The sequence below is a fragment of the Vigna umbellata genome, chromosome 7 (genome assembly GCF_029865625.1).
Source record: "Vigna umbellata cultivar VRB3 chromosome 7, Vumbellata_1.0, whole genome shotgun sequence".
NCBI lineage: Eukaryota > Viridiplantae > Streptophyta > Magnoliopsida > Fabales > Fabaceae > Vigna > Vigna umbellata.
In genome coordinates, this window is record NC_142171.1 from 7200013 (window position 1) to 7213310 (window position 13298).

The following is a 13298-nucleotide window of genomic DNA, read 5'->3' on the forward strand; positions in this document are numbered from 1 at the left end:
ATCTAAACGGAATAATGGCCTCCTGTGACCTAATTAATCCGAGGTCAAATAACTAGTAGGTTTAAATTTTTATGATTAAAAAAATATAATAAATTTTTAAAATACTCGATTCAGTAAAAGAATATTAATATATTTTAGTTTTAGGGTAATAAAATATGTTAGGTTATTGTTACCCTCAATACGATAACAATTGTTGCCACATAAATACCCATTGTCCTACCACCACTCCTATAGTTAAAATATGTTCCAACTTCAACACTCTAAAATATGTTCCAACTTCAACACTCTAAATTTTCTTCTTCATTCCAAACTGTATAACCTAAGTAGAACTTGATAAATGTTTGATCTGCTTAGTTATTGATTTGCATATGTTACTTAGTGGAGGAAATGTTGATAATATGTTTCCTATTGATATAAAAGGATTTGAAATTGACTACCCCTCTATTACTTTATTATAAATTGACATGTGATGTTGTTTCTTTTGTAGTTGCACTTGGTACCTGCAATCCAGTATACAACAAGCTTATTTTGACAATCAACCAAAGCTCCTGGTAAGACCTTAACCAATAAATAATTGTACTTTTGCAAAGGTATGCTTATGCAACTGTATGTAACATATTATGAGGGTTATTTAGTTCTTTAAATGTTGATTTTTGGAATTAAAATTATTTAGCTAAACAATTAAACACATCAACCACTATCTACCCTAATTTGTTTTTTCTTTAACTATGTTTGGTTGTAGTGAAAGTTTTAGCTCAATGTTGTAGTTTTGCCAATATCCTTCTATATTCAAAGCTTAAAACAATATTGTACATAGTGATTAATATAAAACAACAATATTTTACATAGTGATTTACATGTACAAAACAAGTAGTAAGATAGAGACATGTTGAAAAACATTGTAAGATAGAGAGAAGAGTACCTAAATTAATTTAGGTTATTCATTAGGAAGCCATTTGATAGGGCACGTGTCATAATATAGAGACGTGTATTAACCAATGGCTAATTGTTTTGTAATCGATTTATGTACAGAACATGGATCGTGCTCCACCAAATCGTGCATGGATGTACGATAGGTGTCATAGAGGAAGAGGTGCTTTGAAAGAGTCTTTTGTATTAGGTGTTGAAGAGTTTATAACTAAAGCTTGTGAAAAAGAACGTTATCGCAGAGATAGGGGTCTTCGATGTCCATGTTTAAAGTGCGATTGTACAAAGATTCTGAACGAAAGAGTTGTCAAGGTTCACCTTTACAAGGTGGGTTTCAAGCCTAAATATTTCATTTGGGAGGATCATAGGAAAAGAATTCTAGAAGATGATGTAGAGAATCATGAAAGTTGGATGGGTGTTGAGACGAAAGGTGATCCAATTAACCAATTTATGACAATGGAAGACATGGTGCATGATGCTCTTAGGCAAAATGAGTCGTGCCAAGCAACTACTTCTAAAAAAATTGAAGAGGCTTCGAATGAAGATACACAAAGGTTTTATAATATTTTGTTGGATGCAAACCAACCGTTGTATGAAGGAGCATCAGACTCGAAATTATCAATGTGTGTCAGGCTATTAGCTTGCAAGTCAAATTGGAATATCCCTAACCAATGCTTAGATTTTATTGCAAAAATGGTTATGGATGGAACACCCATCAAATCAAGTTTGCCTAAAACATACTACGATGCAAAAAAGTGTGTATCAAAGTTGGGATTACAATCGCAGAGGATTGATTGTTGCGTGGATGGTTGCATGTTGTTCTATGATAATGAATATGGTAAGAATGATGGGGCGTTGCTTGAATGCAAATTTTGTGGAAAGCCAATATATCAACCACGTAACACGGGAGCAACAACTACAAAAGAAGTTCCTGTGAAATCAATGTTCTATTTGCCATTAATTCCTAGACTACAAAGAATGTATGCCTCAACACAAACTGCAGGACATATGACATGGCACTATCAGAATAGGTCAACGAATGGTGTTTTGCGTCATCCATGTGATGGAGAGGCTTGGAAGCACTTTGATAGTGTATATCCTGACTTTGGTATCGAGCCACACAATGTACAACTCAGTTTATGCTCTGACGATTTTAACCCATATGTACAGGCATCAAATATACCATATTCATGTTGGCCAATTATTGTCACCCGTTACAATCTTCCTCCAGAAATATGCATGTCTAAACCTTACATGTTCTTGACATGTCTCATTCCCGGGCCATTCAATCCAAAGGTTGGCATAGATGTTTATTTAGAGCCCTTGATAGACGAATTGAAGAAGTTGTGGACGGGTGTGATAACATATGATATTTCAACGAAACAAAACTTTATTTTGAGGGCCATGTTGATGTGGACAATTAATGATTTTCCTGCTTATGGTATGTTGTCCGGCTGAAGCACTCATGGTAAACTGGCATGTCCACATTGGATGAACAATACAAAGGCTTTTAGATTATATCATGGGGCAAAAAATTCGTGGTTTGATTCCCATCGGAGGTTTTTACCGAATGACCATGCCTTTAGGAGGAATAGGAATGCTTTCAAGAAGGGGGAAGTGGAGATGGATGATGCACCACCATATCTGACGGGAGTAGAAGTTTGGAATAGAATCAATGGTTATCCTAAAATAACTGAAAATGGTGCACGAAGAATTGATGGATATGGTGAGTGGCATAATTGGATGAAAAGAACCATCTTTTGGGATCTGCCCTATTGGAAGGATAATTTCTTAAGGCATAATCTTGATTTCATGCACATTGAAAAAAATTTCTTTGACAACATCTTCAATACTGTGGTGAATGTTGTGGGGAAGACAAAAGACAATGAATAGGCACGAATGGATATAGCTTTGTATTGTAGACGAAAAGATTTGGAGCTAAAAAGTCATAGCAATGGAAACATGTACAAGCCAAAAGCAAATTATACACTTTCAGCAGGTCAAACAAAACAAGTCTATCATTGGGTAAAAGATCTTAGGATGCTTGACAGATATTCTTCTAACTTGTCAAGGTGTGTTGATGTGAATAGGGGAAAGCTCATTGGGATGAAAAACCATGATTGCCATGTGTTTATGGAATGCTTACTTCCTATAGCGTTTAGTTCTTTATCGACTCATGTTCTCAATCCCATTACAGAATAAGTCATTTCTTCAAAGATTTGTGTTCTACAACATTGAACGAGGATGACCTAGTGAAGATGGAAGAAAAGATTCCAATCATTCTGTGCAAGATGGAGAGAATATTTCCTCCCTCATTCTTTGATTCTATGGAACATCTCCCTATCCATCTTCCATATGAGGCAAGACTTAGTGGACCAGTCCACTATAGGTGGATGTACCCATTTGAAAGGTGACAATATGACATCTTATTGTTCAATTTACTTGGCATAATTCAAAAATCATAACATGTAACTTTCGTAATTGTAGGTTCATGGGATATGCTAAACGTTCGGTTAAGAATAAAGCTAGGGTTGAACGATCTATTTGCGCATCATACTTGCACAGAGAGACAACTCATTTTTGTTCCCACTATTTCAAAAACTTCATGTTAACACCACAAATCAGTAGAAATGAAGTAAACACTGAAACAAAAAGCCTTACGACAACATTATCAGTGTTTGACCAACCTGGTCGTCATTCTGGGAGGGAATCAACTCATTGGTTAAGTGATGAAGAATTGAGATCAGCTCATGTTCATGTTTTGATCAATTGCAATGAAGTTCAACCTTACCTTGAGTAAGCTTCCTAAATCAATTATATTTCCCAAATATTTCTTATTGATATATTTAATTGTCTTTGATCCAATCTCATCATACATGTTGACAGCTCATTCTTACATACCTATCAACTATTTGAGTCAAACAGTTTGACATACATACATGCTAATTTCTCATTGTGGTTCAGGTAAAAAGTACGACTTCCAATCATTCTTACTCATTCATTTATTCCTTAATTATTTAATGATTACATTATTGAATAGTTTCATATCCTTTCTAAATGTAGGTTCATGACGAGCCTTTAAGTGTGAGGAACCAACATCTTAGAGATTTATCACTTGCTCCTTTAAGGTGTGTAAAGGAATGGCACACCTTCTTTGCTAATGGATACAAATTTCATACCCATGCATGGAGCCAGGGCAAGAGGACAATAAATAGTGGGGTTCATGTTAAAGGGCTAACAGAAGGAGGTCAAGATGATTTCTATGGTGTCATTAAACACATCTATGAGTTGGAATACAATTCAACAACCACTGAAAAGAAAATTGTATTATTTTATTGCAATTGGTTTGATCCATCGAGAGTAGGTACAAGGATGGATTCAAAGTATGGCATTGTGGATATTCGAATGGATAAAAGATATGTGTTGTTTGATCCTTTTATAATTGAACATAATGTACAACAAGTTTATTATGTACCATATCCTACATCACGAACGGACAAACGAGGTTGGTGTGTTGCGATAAAGACGAAGCCTAGAGGACGCATTGATTCTAATGATGTAGAAACTGATGTGCCATACCAAGTGGAGGAAATGTCACATGTTAATGACGTCATTGAAGTTGAAGAAGTTGTCCGATTACAAGATGTAGAAGCTGGTCTTGAACAAGTGGACCCCAACAATATTTCATCATTTCAAAGGCAAATGGATGAAGATACAATTGAATCAGAAGAATACAATGAAGAGGGAGAAGGTGAAGATGACAACGAAGATGAATTTCAATGTTCTAGCACTTAATGGAGTTAGGGCGTGTTCTTCATTTATTTTTGCTACATTTATAATGCTGTCCAGTTTAGAAATGTAGGATTCAATTGTATTTTCTTGAAGTTCATTATGGCCAAATATTTTTGTCAATCACATCGATTATTTTCACTCTTGTTCCCAATCTAGCATCTATTTCTTTGTAGCATCTATTTCTTTCTTCATTCTATTCTTTTACTCCACGAGTTTACCATAGATACAGCAGACTCACTGACTATATTCATCATTCCCTTTGGGAGCACATAAAATAAAGTTAATGCAAGTTAGGATATTAATGAAATCAAGTATAATAGCAGGCAAAATGAAAACCTTATATACCTTAACCTTGTCCATGTATAGTTCTGGAGCTAGGATCTTTCTTTGATGGACCCATTTTGCCCCATTTGAAGATAAAATGCCTTGACCCAACAAAGGCTCTAGGTTTTTCAGCTGATATGCAGACTTCCCCAAGTCCAAGGATGTGCATACAGTGAAGTCTCTCACCATATCTGGTTGGTTCACGCACATTATTTGAATGGTTCCAAGAGAAAATGTGAACACTTGACCTATTTACAAAAGTTCTGCATTATATATATGTACTTGTGATCTAACTACTAACACAATATATACTCATAGTAGGTAGAAATTATCATGTATATTAAGAGAATGAAAGACATATACCATATTCGTTTAAAGTTCTGCAACCTAACATATCAATACAGTGAATTACACAAAAGTTGATTGAATCCTGTTTTCTGGCATGTAATTTATATTATTACCATTGCAACATATTTTTTCTTGTTGATTGAATCATGTTTACACTCTTAATTCCATCATTGCACGTACAGGAATATGGCATCAGGTGGTTCTGGCCCTCCTCTTCCACCTTCTGGAAAATCTGATAAGGGGAAGGGGAAGAAATCTTATGTAGTCAAGTTGATTACGCGTTTCAATAATGAAATTGGTTCAAGTAGTCAACCAACTACCCCTACCTCTACCTCCACTGGTAGATCTGTTCCATCTCCATTACAAGTTCCTGGCTTCACTCCCACTCCACATACATCTACACCTACCTCTCTTTCATCTCCAATACAAGGGCCTGGCTTGACACCCACTCCATTCCAAGTGCCTACTAATCAAATGTCATCACTCTCTCCCAATGTTGGTTCTAACCTATCAACTCCCACAAATATTGCACCATCACCTGGTACAGTGGATGCAGATCCGCATTCCAGTTCACCCGATAATGACGAACAAGAATGTTCCAACAGTCGTCCAATGATTATACCCGTTGGAGGAGGGTAACAGAAAAATTTAACTCAATTAATATATATACACAGTTCATTGTTGTATTATTCTAATGTTTGAGTTTAATTTTGGTTTAGGTTTTATCCTACAAGAATTGCATCGAAGGCAATCACAACCACCATCAACCAACAGTTTGATGAGGCATGGCTAACATGGGGACAAATCCCTAAGTATACTAGAGATGTTTTCTTTGACCGTTTTAAGGTACACACTTTTACAAATTAAGATACAAAGCAACATGATGTTGATTTATAATGTTTGTGTTTCTGTCTTTGTAGTACACAATGGAAAATATTTGTTATACCTTCATTCTCTCCTTTACTCCCATTCTTCTTCATTCTCACTAACCATCATACACCAAACTAGTTATTCCTTAGACCACATGTATATGTTATAAAGATATTATTATTCAAACCTATTCTTTCTAATATAACAGAGAAAGGTTTCATGGAAGCCTGAAGATGAGGAAAAGGTAAAATAAAATTTCACACCAAGGCATCTCATAGGCTCTCAGAGATGTATAAAAAATCTAGAACTCTAGGAAAAAAACCTGATTGGCTGGGGGAGGATACTTGGAATGGTCTTCTGGAAAAGTGGAACATGCCACTTTATAGAAAAAAGTGTGAAACAGCTAAGAAGAATCGAACATCTGAAAAGGGTGGTTGTTTGCACACTGGAGGATCTATTAGCGTGCATGAGCATGCTATTCGTTTGGTATGTAACTTGTACATTTTATTTCTTAAATTTGTAATCATAAACTTTACAAATGTTTATTAACAACTCATTTTGTCTGTAGTCACAAGAGCTTGATCGGTCTGTGCATGTTGATGAGATATTTCAGCAAACACATATTCGTCAATCAATAGGGGAATTTGTGGACGAAAGGTCTAGGCAGACCCATGTAAGTTTCTACTAACTCTATGACATTATACATTGTCAGTTTTTAAACCTTAGGTTTACTTATTATATTTATTCATTTAACAGGAACAATTTCAAGCAAAATTTGCTAAAATAAGATCTGAGAGTGCATCTGTTGGTGCCTCAGCATGTAGTCCTCTAGACCCTGCGGAGGAGGAAAGATTGAGAAACCGATGTTGGTTAGAGGTTGTTGGTGGAAAATACAAGGGACATGTATACGACATTGGAAATGTCAGTTCCCAAGATGACTGTGTCGATAGTTACATATCCAACAAACACATGCATCTTCTTCTACTCAGCAACAAAATTCAGAAGAAATTGTTAACCTTAAATCGCAATTATAACAATATGGTCAGCAGCTTGAAAAGTTTCAAGGCTTTCTTGGCGTCCTCCTGACATTCCTTTCGCCTTCAGCAACCACAGCTGCACAAGACTTTTTAAACTTCCAAAATTCTGAAGTTCAAAATCAAGCACCCAATGGTGTCCAACCAGAACAGCAACCTCCAGAACAACAACCTCCAGAACAACAATCACCAGACCACCAACCACAAGATGGAAATAATTATATGCAATATTAGGCATTTTATACAACTAATTTCCATTACTGTTGAACTTATTTAGAACCAGAACCAGTTCATGAATTTACCTAATGTTTAATATTGCAATTATTTTGATGTAAACAATATTTATGTATTCATGTACAATGTTTCCTTTGTGGATTATATGTCAATGTGCAATGTATAATGTCCAGGTTTGCTTATATGAATTTTGAATGTTCAATTATAATGTCCAGGTCTGCTTGTATGAAATGAAATGGACATGTTCAGGGGAACTACTATGTGGAAGGACTTTTTTAGCTGTTCTAAAACAATTATATACGGATTATATACAGATATATCCGTATATAAGTTATATACGGATTTATCCGTATATAATTATAGCTACAATAGAATTATATACGGATTTTTGCCCGTATATAATCCGTATATAACCAAGCTTTATATACGGATTTTTGGTCTTATATACAGATTTTGGTTGTATGTAATTCAACTTTTTCTTGTAGTGTTTATAGTTGTAATAGTAAATATAGAAAATAGAAGTAGAAAAGATTTTTAAAATCAAAAGGGCTATTTTAGTTTCTATCAAATTGTTTTAGTCAATCTACTTTTTCTTTTCTTCACCGATCTCTCTCAATCGATTTTTTCCTTTACCTTTTAGCTTTCAAATATATTCTTCACGTATTTCTCTCTTATTTTTTTTCAAGCTATGAGATCTTTCACCGTCTAATGATTTTTGAAAAAAAAAACATGTTTGACTACATTGTTGTATTATTAGGTTAATTAGTATCAATATTGGTTTCATAAATTAGTATCAATACATGATATCTGAAAAAAAAAAGAAAAACTCTTCTACTACCTCGGTTCTACTCCAAACTGAGACATATGACCCCATCTACTGCCTTAGTTCACGAGCAACCGAGCGAAAAAAAAAATTAAAAAAAGGAACACCCTCTACTGCCTTGGTTGCCCTTGAACCAGGTAAAAGCATACACCTTTTTGTCTCGGTTCTGAACCAAGGCAAAAAGTGGTAGACTTTTTGCCTCGTCTGTATATACCTCGGTTGCAGAACCGGTGCGGATAAACAAAAATAATCGTTATCGTTTCTCTTCACTACACTAGTGAGAAGAGAACAAGACCCTAATGTTGGAAATTATATATTAGTCGGCAACGTGATAATGGTGAAAAACCTTTGAGAAAGTAAAGCTAAGATGGTCACTTGGATGGAAATAAATGATAATTGCATGGAGAGAGAAAAGAACTATTATGAACAGAACAAAAAGAAAAGACAAACAATAGTGAAATTATTATGTGAACTAAGAATATAAACATATTTAACACTTTATACTATAGTTCATGTATCAAGAATTGTTTCCATTATTCGACAATAATCTTTTAAGAAATTGTAATCATTTTATCTTTTATATTTATTGTATTATATGATAGTTTGATTAGTTATAACTCGAACGATTAATTATAATTCGAATAGTTAACTATCAACTTCACAAATAGGTCATCCACCTACTTTGTGAACAAGCTATTGAGCTTGGATGATCATCAAACAGACTGGACAACCATGCACTAGATAGGATGGTTAACCACCAGCTCGACGAATAGGTTATTGAACTCGAACGATTACTAAACAAATAAAATGACCATGCATCATAATAGATAGACAATCACCGATCTATTGAACAAGCCATTAAGCCCGGACGATTACGAAACAAATCGTTCAGTCTTGTATTAGACCAATCAAACTAAATAGTTTTAAGGAAGATCAATCCTAAAACCAATTAACTTAAAATTAAAGTATGATACTCTGGTTTGGACCATAGTTGGATCAACTTTAATTAAAAGCTCACCACAAAACTATTAAATAAATGTTTGAGACAAGGAGATAGATTACAGACATTAATTATAACATTTATTGTTATTTATCTAAATATAACTAACTTTGACATTAAAGTATAAGTAACATCTAGTTGGTTTCGACGCACAAGAAACCCTCTCAACAGAAAAACTTGGATCTTGAACAAACACATTAGAGACCAAACAATTGAACTTGAGCCATCCAAAACACTTATAATAATAATTATATAGTAATCATCATTCGGAAATATCTATTTTCAACCAGTTTGAATATATAACTATTGTTATTTACACTTCCATAAACAATTGAAGTTGTAAAATTCACCTACTTTTACAAATCGATAACTACATTCGTTATATAACTGACATTTTCAAAGCTTACCAAACATGTAAAATAGACCAGTTCGACACATGTTTAATTACATAACAGAAACTAATTTAGGCAAACCTAAATCATGTTTTCGTAAAAGTTTGATTTTAGGCAAAAATAAAAAATAAAGTATGCAAACATAAAATTAAAAATAGTCAAGCATACAATGAAAATGAATTATTTTCTAAAACGAGTTCCGAATATTCCAAACAATGAATTCAATCATGAAAGAGTTTGGGCAACCAGATAACGTGTAACTCTTTCAATTAAGTAACTCTTTTTCAAAAGCAGCTTTTGTAAAGCAATTATGTATTTAATTTCTTGAAAAAATTTATAAAATTAGGAGTGAAGCAAAAGCTCATTGTTTTGAAGTACAATGTAATGATGGAAAAAGGGAATTGAAAATAGGCAGTGCCTTCTAGTTTTGGTACCTTTGCTAAGATTTGTAAGGACCAACTTTTCCATGGTGTCATAATCTTTACTCCTTCAATCTCACCAACTCAGAGCAAATAAAAGGGCTTTTGATAGCCATATTTCATCACATAATGGGTGAAAGTCTAAAGATTTCATTATAAGCTTATAATGTGAGAATTTATTCTATAAAATTTACTATAAAACTAAAATTTATAATTGTATATGATTTTTATAGTCATTTTTATGAAAATTTTTATTCACACACTTTGTTCTTCTTTATTTGATTTTTCATGCTTCCGTACCCCTCTTGAACTTTTAAATTTAAATGTGTTCAAATGCACGGACTATGGATTATGTATTATATTTTTTACTATTATGGATTTTCTGGGCTCTATATTTTTCTTGAAAAATAAATTGTATTTCATTTTTAATAAAGTTAACCATAGTATACAAGTCATGTTAAAATGTATCCAAAAGTGGAAATTGCAAGGGCACGTACCAAAACTATAGAAGTCTTCGTAAAGATCATGCTACTTTGACATTAGAATTCTTTTTTATATCGCTATTTTTCATTCTCTTTCACTTTATTCTTTTATAAATACAAAAAATAATTTTTAAAAAGACAATCTTATCTTTATAAAAGTTGTCAAATAATTTTTTTCTATTTGTAATTAGTGACTCTATTAATATAATGTAATTTAGGCTTGAATTATAACTTGGAGAATGATTTAGTACATTGCAATCTAGCTAAAGTTTATTTTTTAAAAGCTACATATATAAAAATGACTTGCCATGGAGTGCTTTTGACTACTTTTTAAGTAACTTGAAATTCAAATGTGATTTGGGTATTTCATAATTCATGATATTATTGGATATACTCCTCTCAAAAGTAAGTGATGCTTTCAAGAAAAGAAGAGAAAAAAGTGTTGTAAGTTAATAAATTATATCTCTTTCTCTCTCTATATATATATACACACAGAGAGAGAGATTTAATTCCCCATTCTATTAAAGGTCCTATAGTAATTTACTCTACGATAACTTTAGTTATTTCATTTTAAATATTATTTCCTTATAATTGTTGCAATTATAATTTTACATCTCCATTTCATGACTATCAACCGTACATTCCATAGCACCAAGCTCTAATAAGTTCTTTTGTTTTTTTAAGATATCCTGCTATAAGTTAAAAGGAGACAATTTAAATGAATTTCAGTGAAAAACATTAAAATAATTAGAAACTCATAAAAACACATATTATACTTCCAATAAACTCCAAATTCAAAACTTTAGTTTGAACTTGAAAAGAGTAGGAAAAAAAAAAAAAGCATCCTTCAATCAGCTTTTTTTTGTTAAAGAAAAAGAGACAGGTTGATGATTCATCCCTTTTCTTCCCATTCTGACAAAAAAAAAATCAAATGGGTTTGAGACTCTTTATCTTACAGCACCTTCAGTCTTCATGGTGTATCAGTATCACCTCACTCAGCACAAAGTTATCAAATAATTTCATGGCACCTTCTTGCATGCTTGTTCCAACATCTCACTCCTCACAAAGCTATATCAAAGAGTTTTAGCCTGTGTGAGAAGTTCCAACATATATTTATATATATATTCTTATTCATATATATATATATATATATATATATATATATATATATATATTCCACCTAAATTGTTCAAGGCTTTGTCTTGAAAGTTGAAACCATAAACTGTATCAGTTGCTACTGCAAAATTCAGTGGATGGTTCCTTCTGCACATGGATTGTGATCCTTTCATCTCTTGGAGGTTGACAAGGGCATGCTGTGGCAATGAATTTTGGAACAGCATCCCCTGGCATCAGCACAGGCAAACTCTCTGCATAATTCTGCTTCATCATCTGCATATACCATTAAATTCACTGTTATAAAACTTATTCTTCACAACTATACAACTTCTGCATAAATTTAAGAATTCAACTGGAATACTCAGCAGTATAAAAGGAATTTTTACATTGTTATCTAACTGCAATTTGTCCTCTGTGATCAATTTATCAAATTTAATGATATATTGTAGGTAGACAACAATGTAAAAATTCCTTATACTGCTGAATTTACAGTGTACTCATGAAAATAAACTAGAAGTTTAATGTTTTAGAAAAGATTTGTTAAGCAAATCCTTAGAATAAGGAGGATATGTAAGTGGTTCTTAAAATATTAGAAATCATGGTAGATGGTTGTTTGAGCAGTTAAAAAGTTAAATCCTCTTCAAACTTGTGTCTTAACAGTAGTAAAACTTCTGAGTAAATTGATGAATTTTGTGTATTTGAGCACTAGTTATATATGATTAGCTTATAAGAGTTAGGAAGAGGGATGATTATTACCACAACAGGAAAAGCTGGTTTGTGGAAGGGGGAAGCTAACTCTGATTGCATTTGAGTCTGTTGCAAAGATTGAGTATTGATGATCCCATGAGAGTGAAGGAAAGATTGAAGCTTAGTCCAATGCAAGCAGCAGCAGAAAAAGCCACAAATGAAGAGTAAGCAGACAAAGAGAAGGGCTAATCCGAGAGGAAATCCAATTGAGACACGAGTTGCAGCAGTGTCCTGAAGCTCCATTTTTGCAGTCTAGTACAGTGTTGGTGTCTCTCTTCTCATGTAGAATGTGAATGAGTGAAAAAGAAGAGAATGTTTAGGTTAAATAAGAAAAGAAGTGAAGTGAAGCAGCTTTGCTTTAGGTTAGGTAGTTGATGGTGGTGGGGTGTAGTTGTTAGTGGGAGAACTGTGGAGAGTGACATGTTTATTATTGAGCTTCATGTGAGTGCTCACACTTTTCATTCTACACTTCTGTTTATGGAAAGAGATAGAAATTCTCGTGTCTTGGTGTGTGTTTGTGTTCAAGAATTTCTTCAACTATATATCATTTTAGTTTGGTGAAATTCATTTTGAATGAAATGAGTTGAAATGAGAGTGACTTGAGAAGTTTTCAAATGCCTTGATATCAAAAACAGTGAGCAGTGAATCACTTTGTTTCAAGTTTTTTACTTCTAATCTTGAATTTTGGTGAAGTTATGCTCTGGAGTTTTTCAGGGACCATGCTATGTATGAAGAATGGCACGAATTTTAGACTGCATGGTCCACTTTTTCCTAAAAGGTACCTTTCACC

The 13298-nt window shown here is 33.4% G+C and overlaps 1 protein-coding gene and 1 pseudogene across 1 annotated transcript; one reads left to right on the top strand and one right to left on the bottom strand.

Annotated features, from left to right (window-relative positions):
* Positions 1–1035: 1035 nt before the first annotated feature.
* LOC124839018 (uncharacterized) lies at positions 1036–3341 on the top strand (annotated as a pseudogene).
* Positions 3342–11368: 8027 nt separating this feature from the next.
* LOC124845117 (uncharacterized protein At5g65660-like) lies at positions 11369–12908 on the bottom strand. Its single transcript, XM_047322166.2, has 2 exons — positions 12518–12908; positions 11369–12034 (listed from the first exon to the last, which is right to left on the bottom strand). The coding sequence occupies exons 1-2, from the start codon at positions 12749–12751 to the stop codon at positions 11873–11875; spliced, it is 396 nt and encodes a 131-aa protein (XP_047178122.1). The 5' UTR covers positions 12752–12908; the 3' UTR covers positions 11369–11872.
* Positions 12909–13298: the final 390 nt, after the last annotated feature.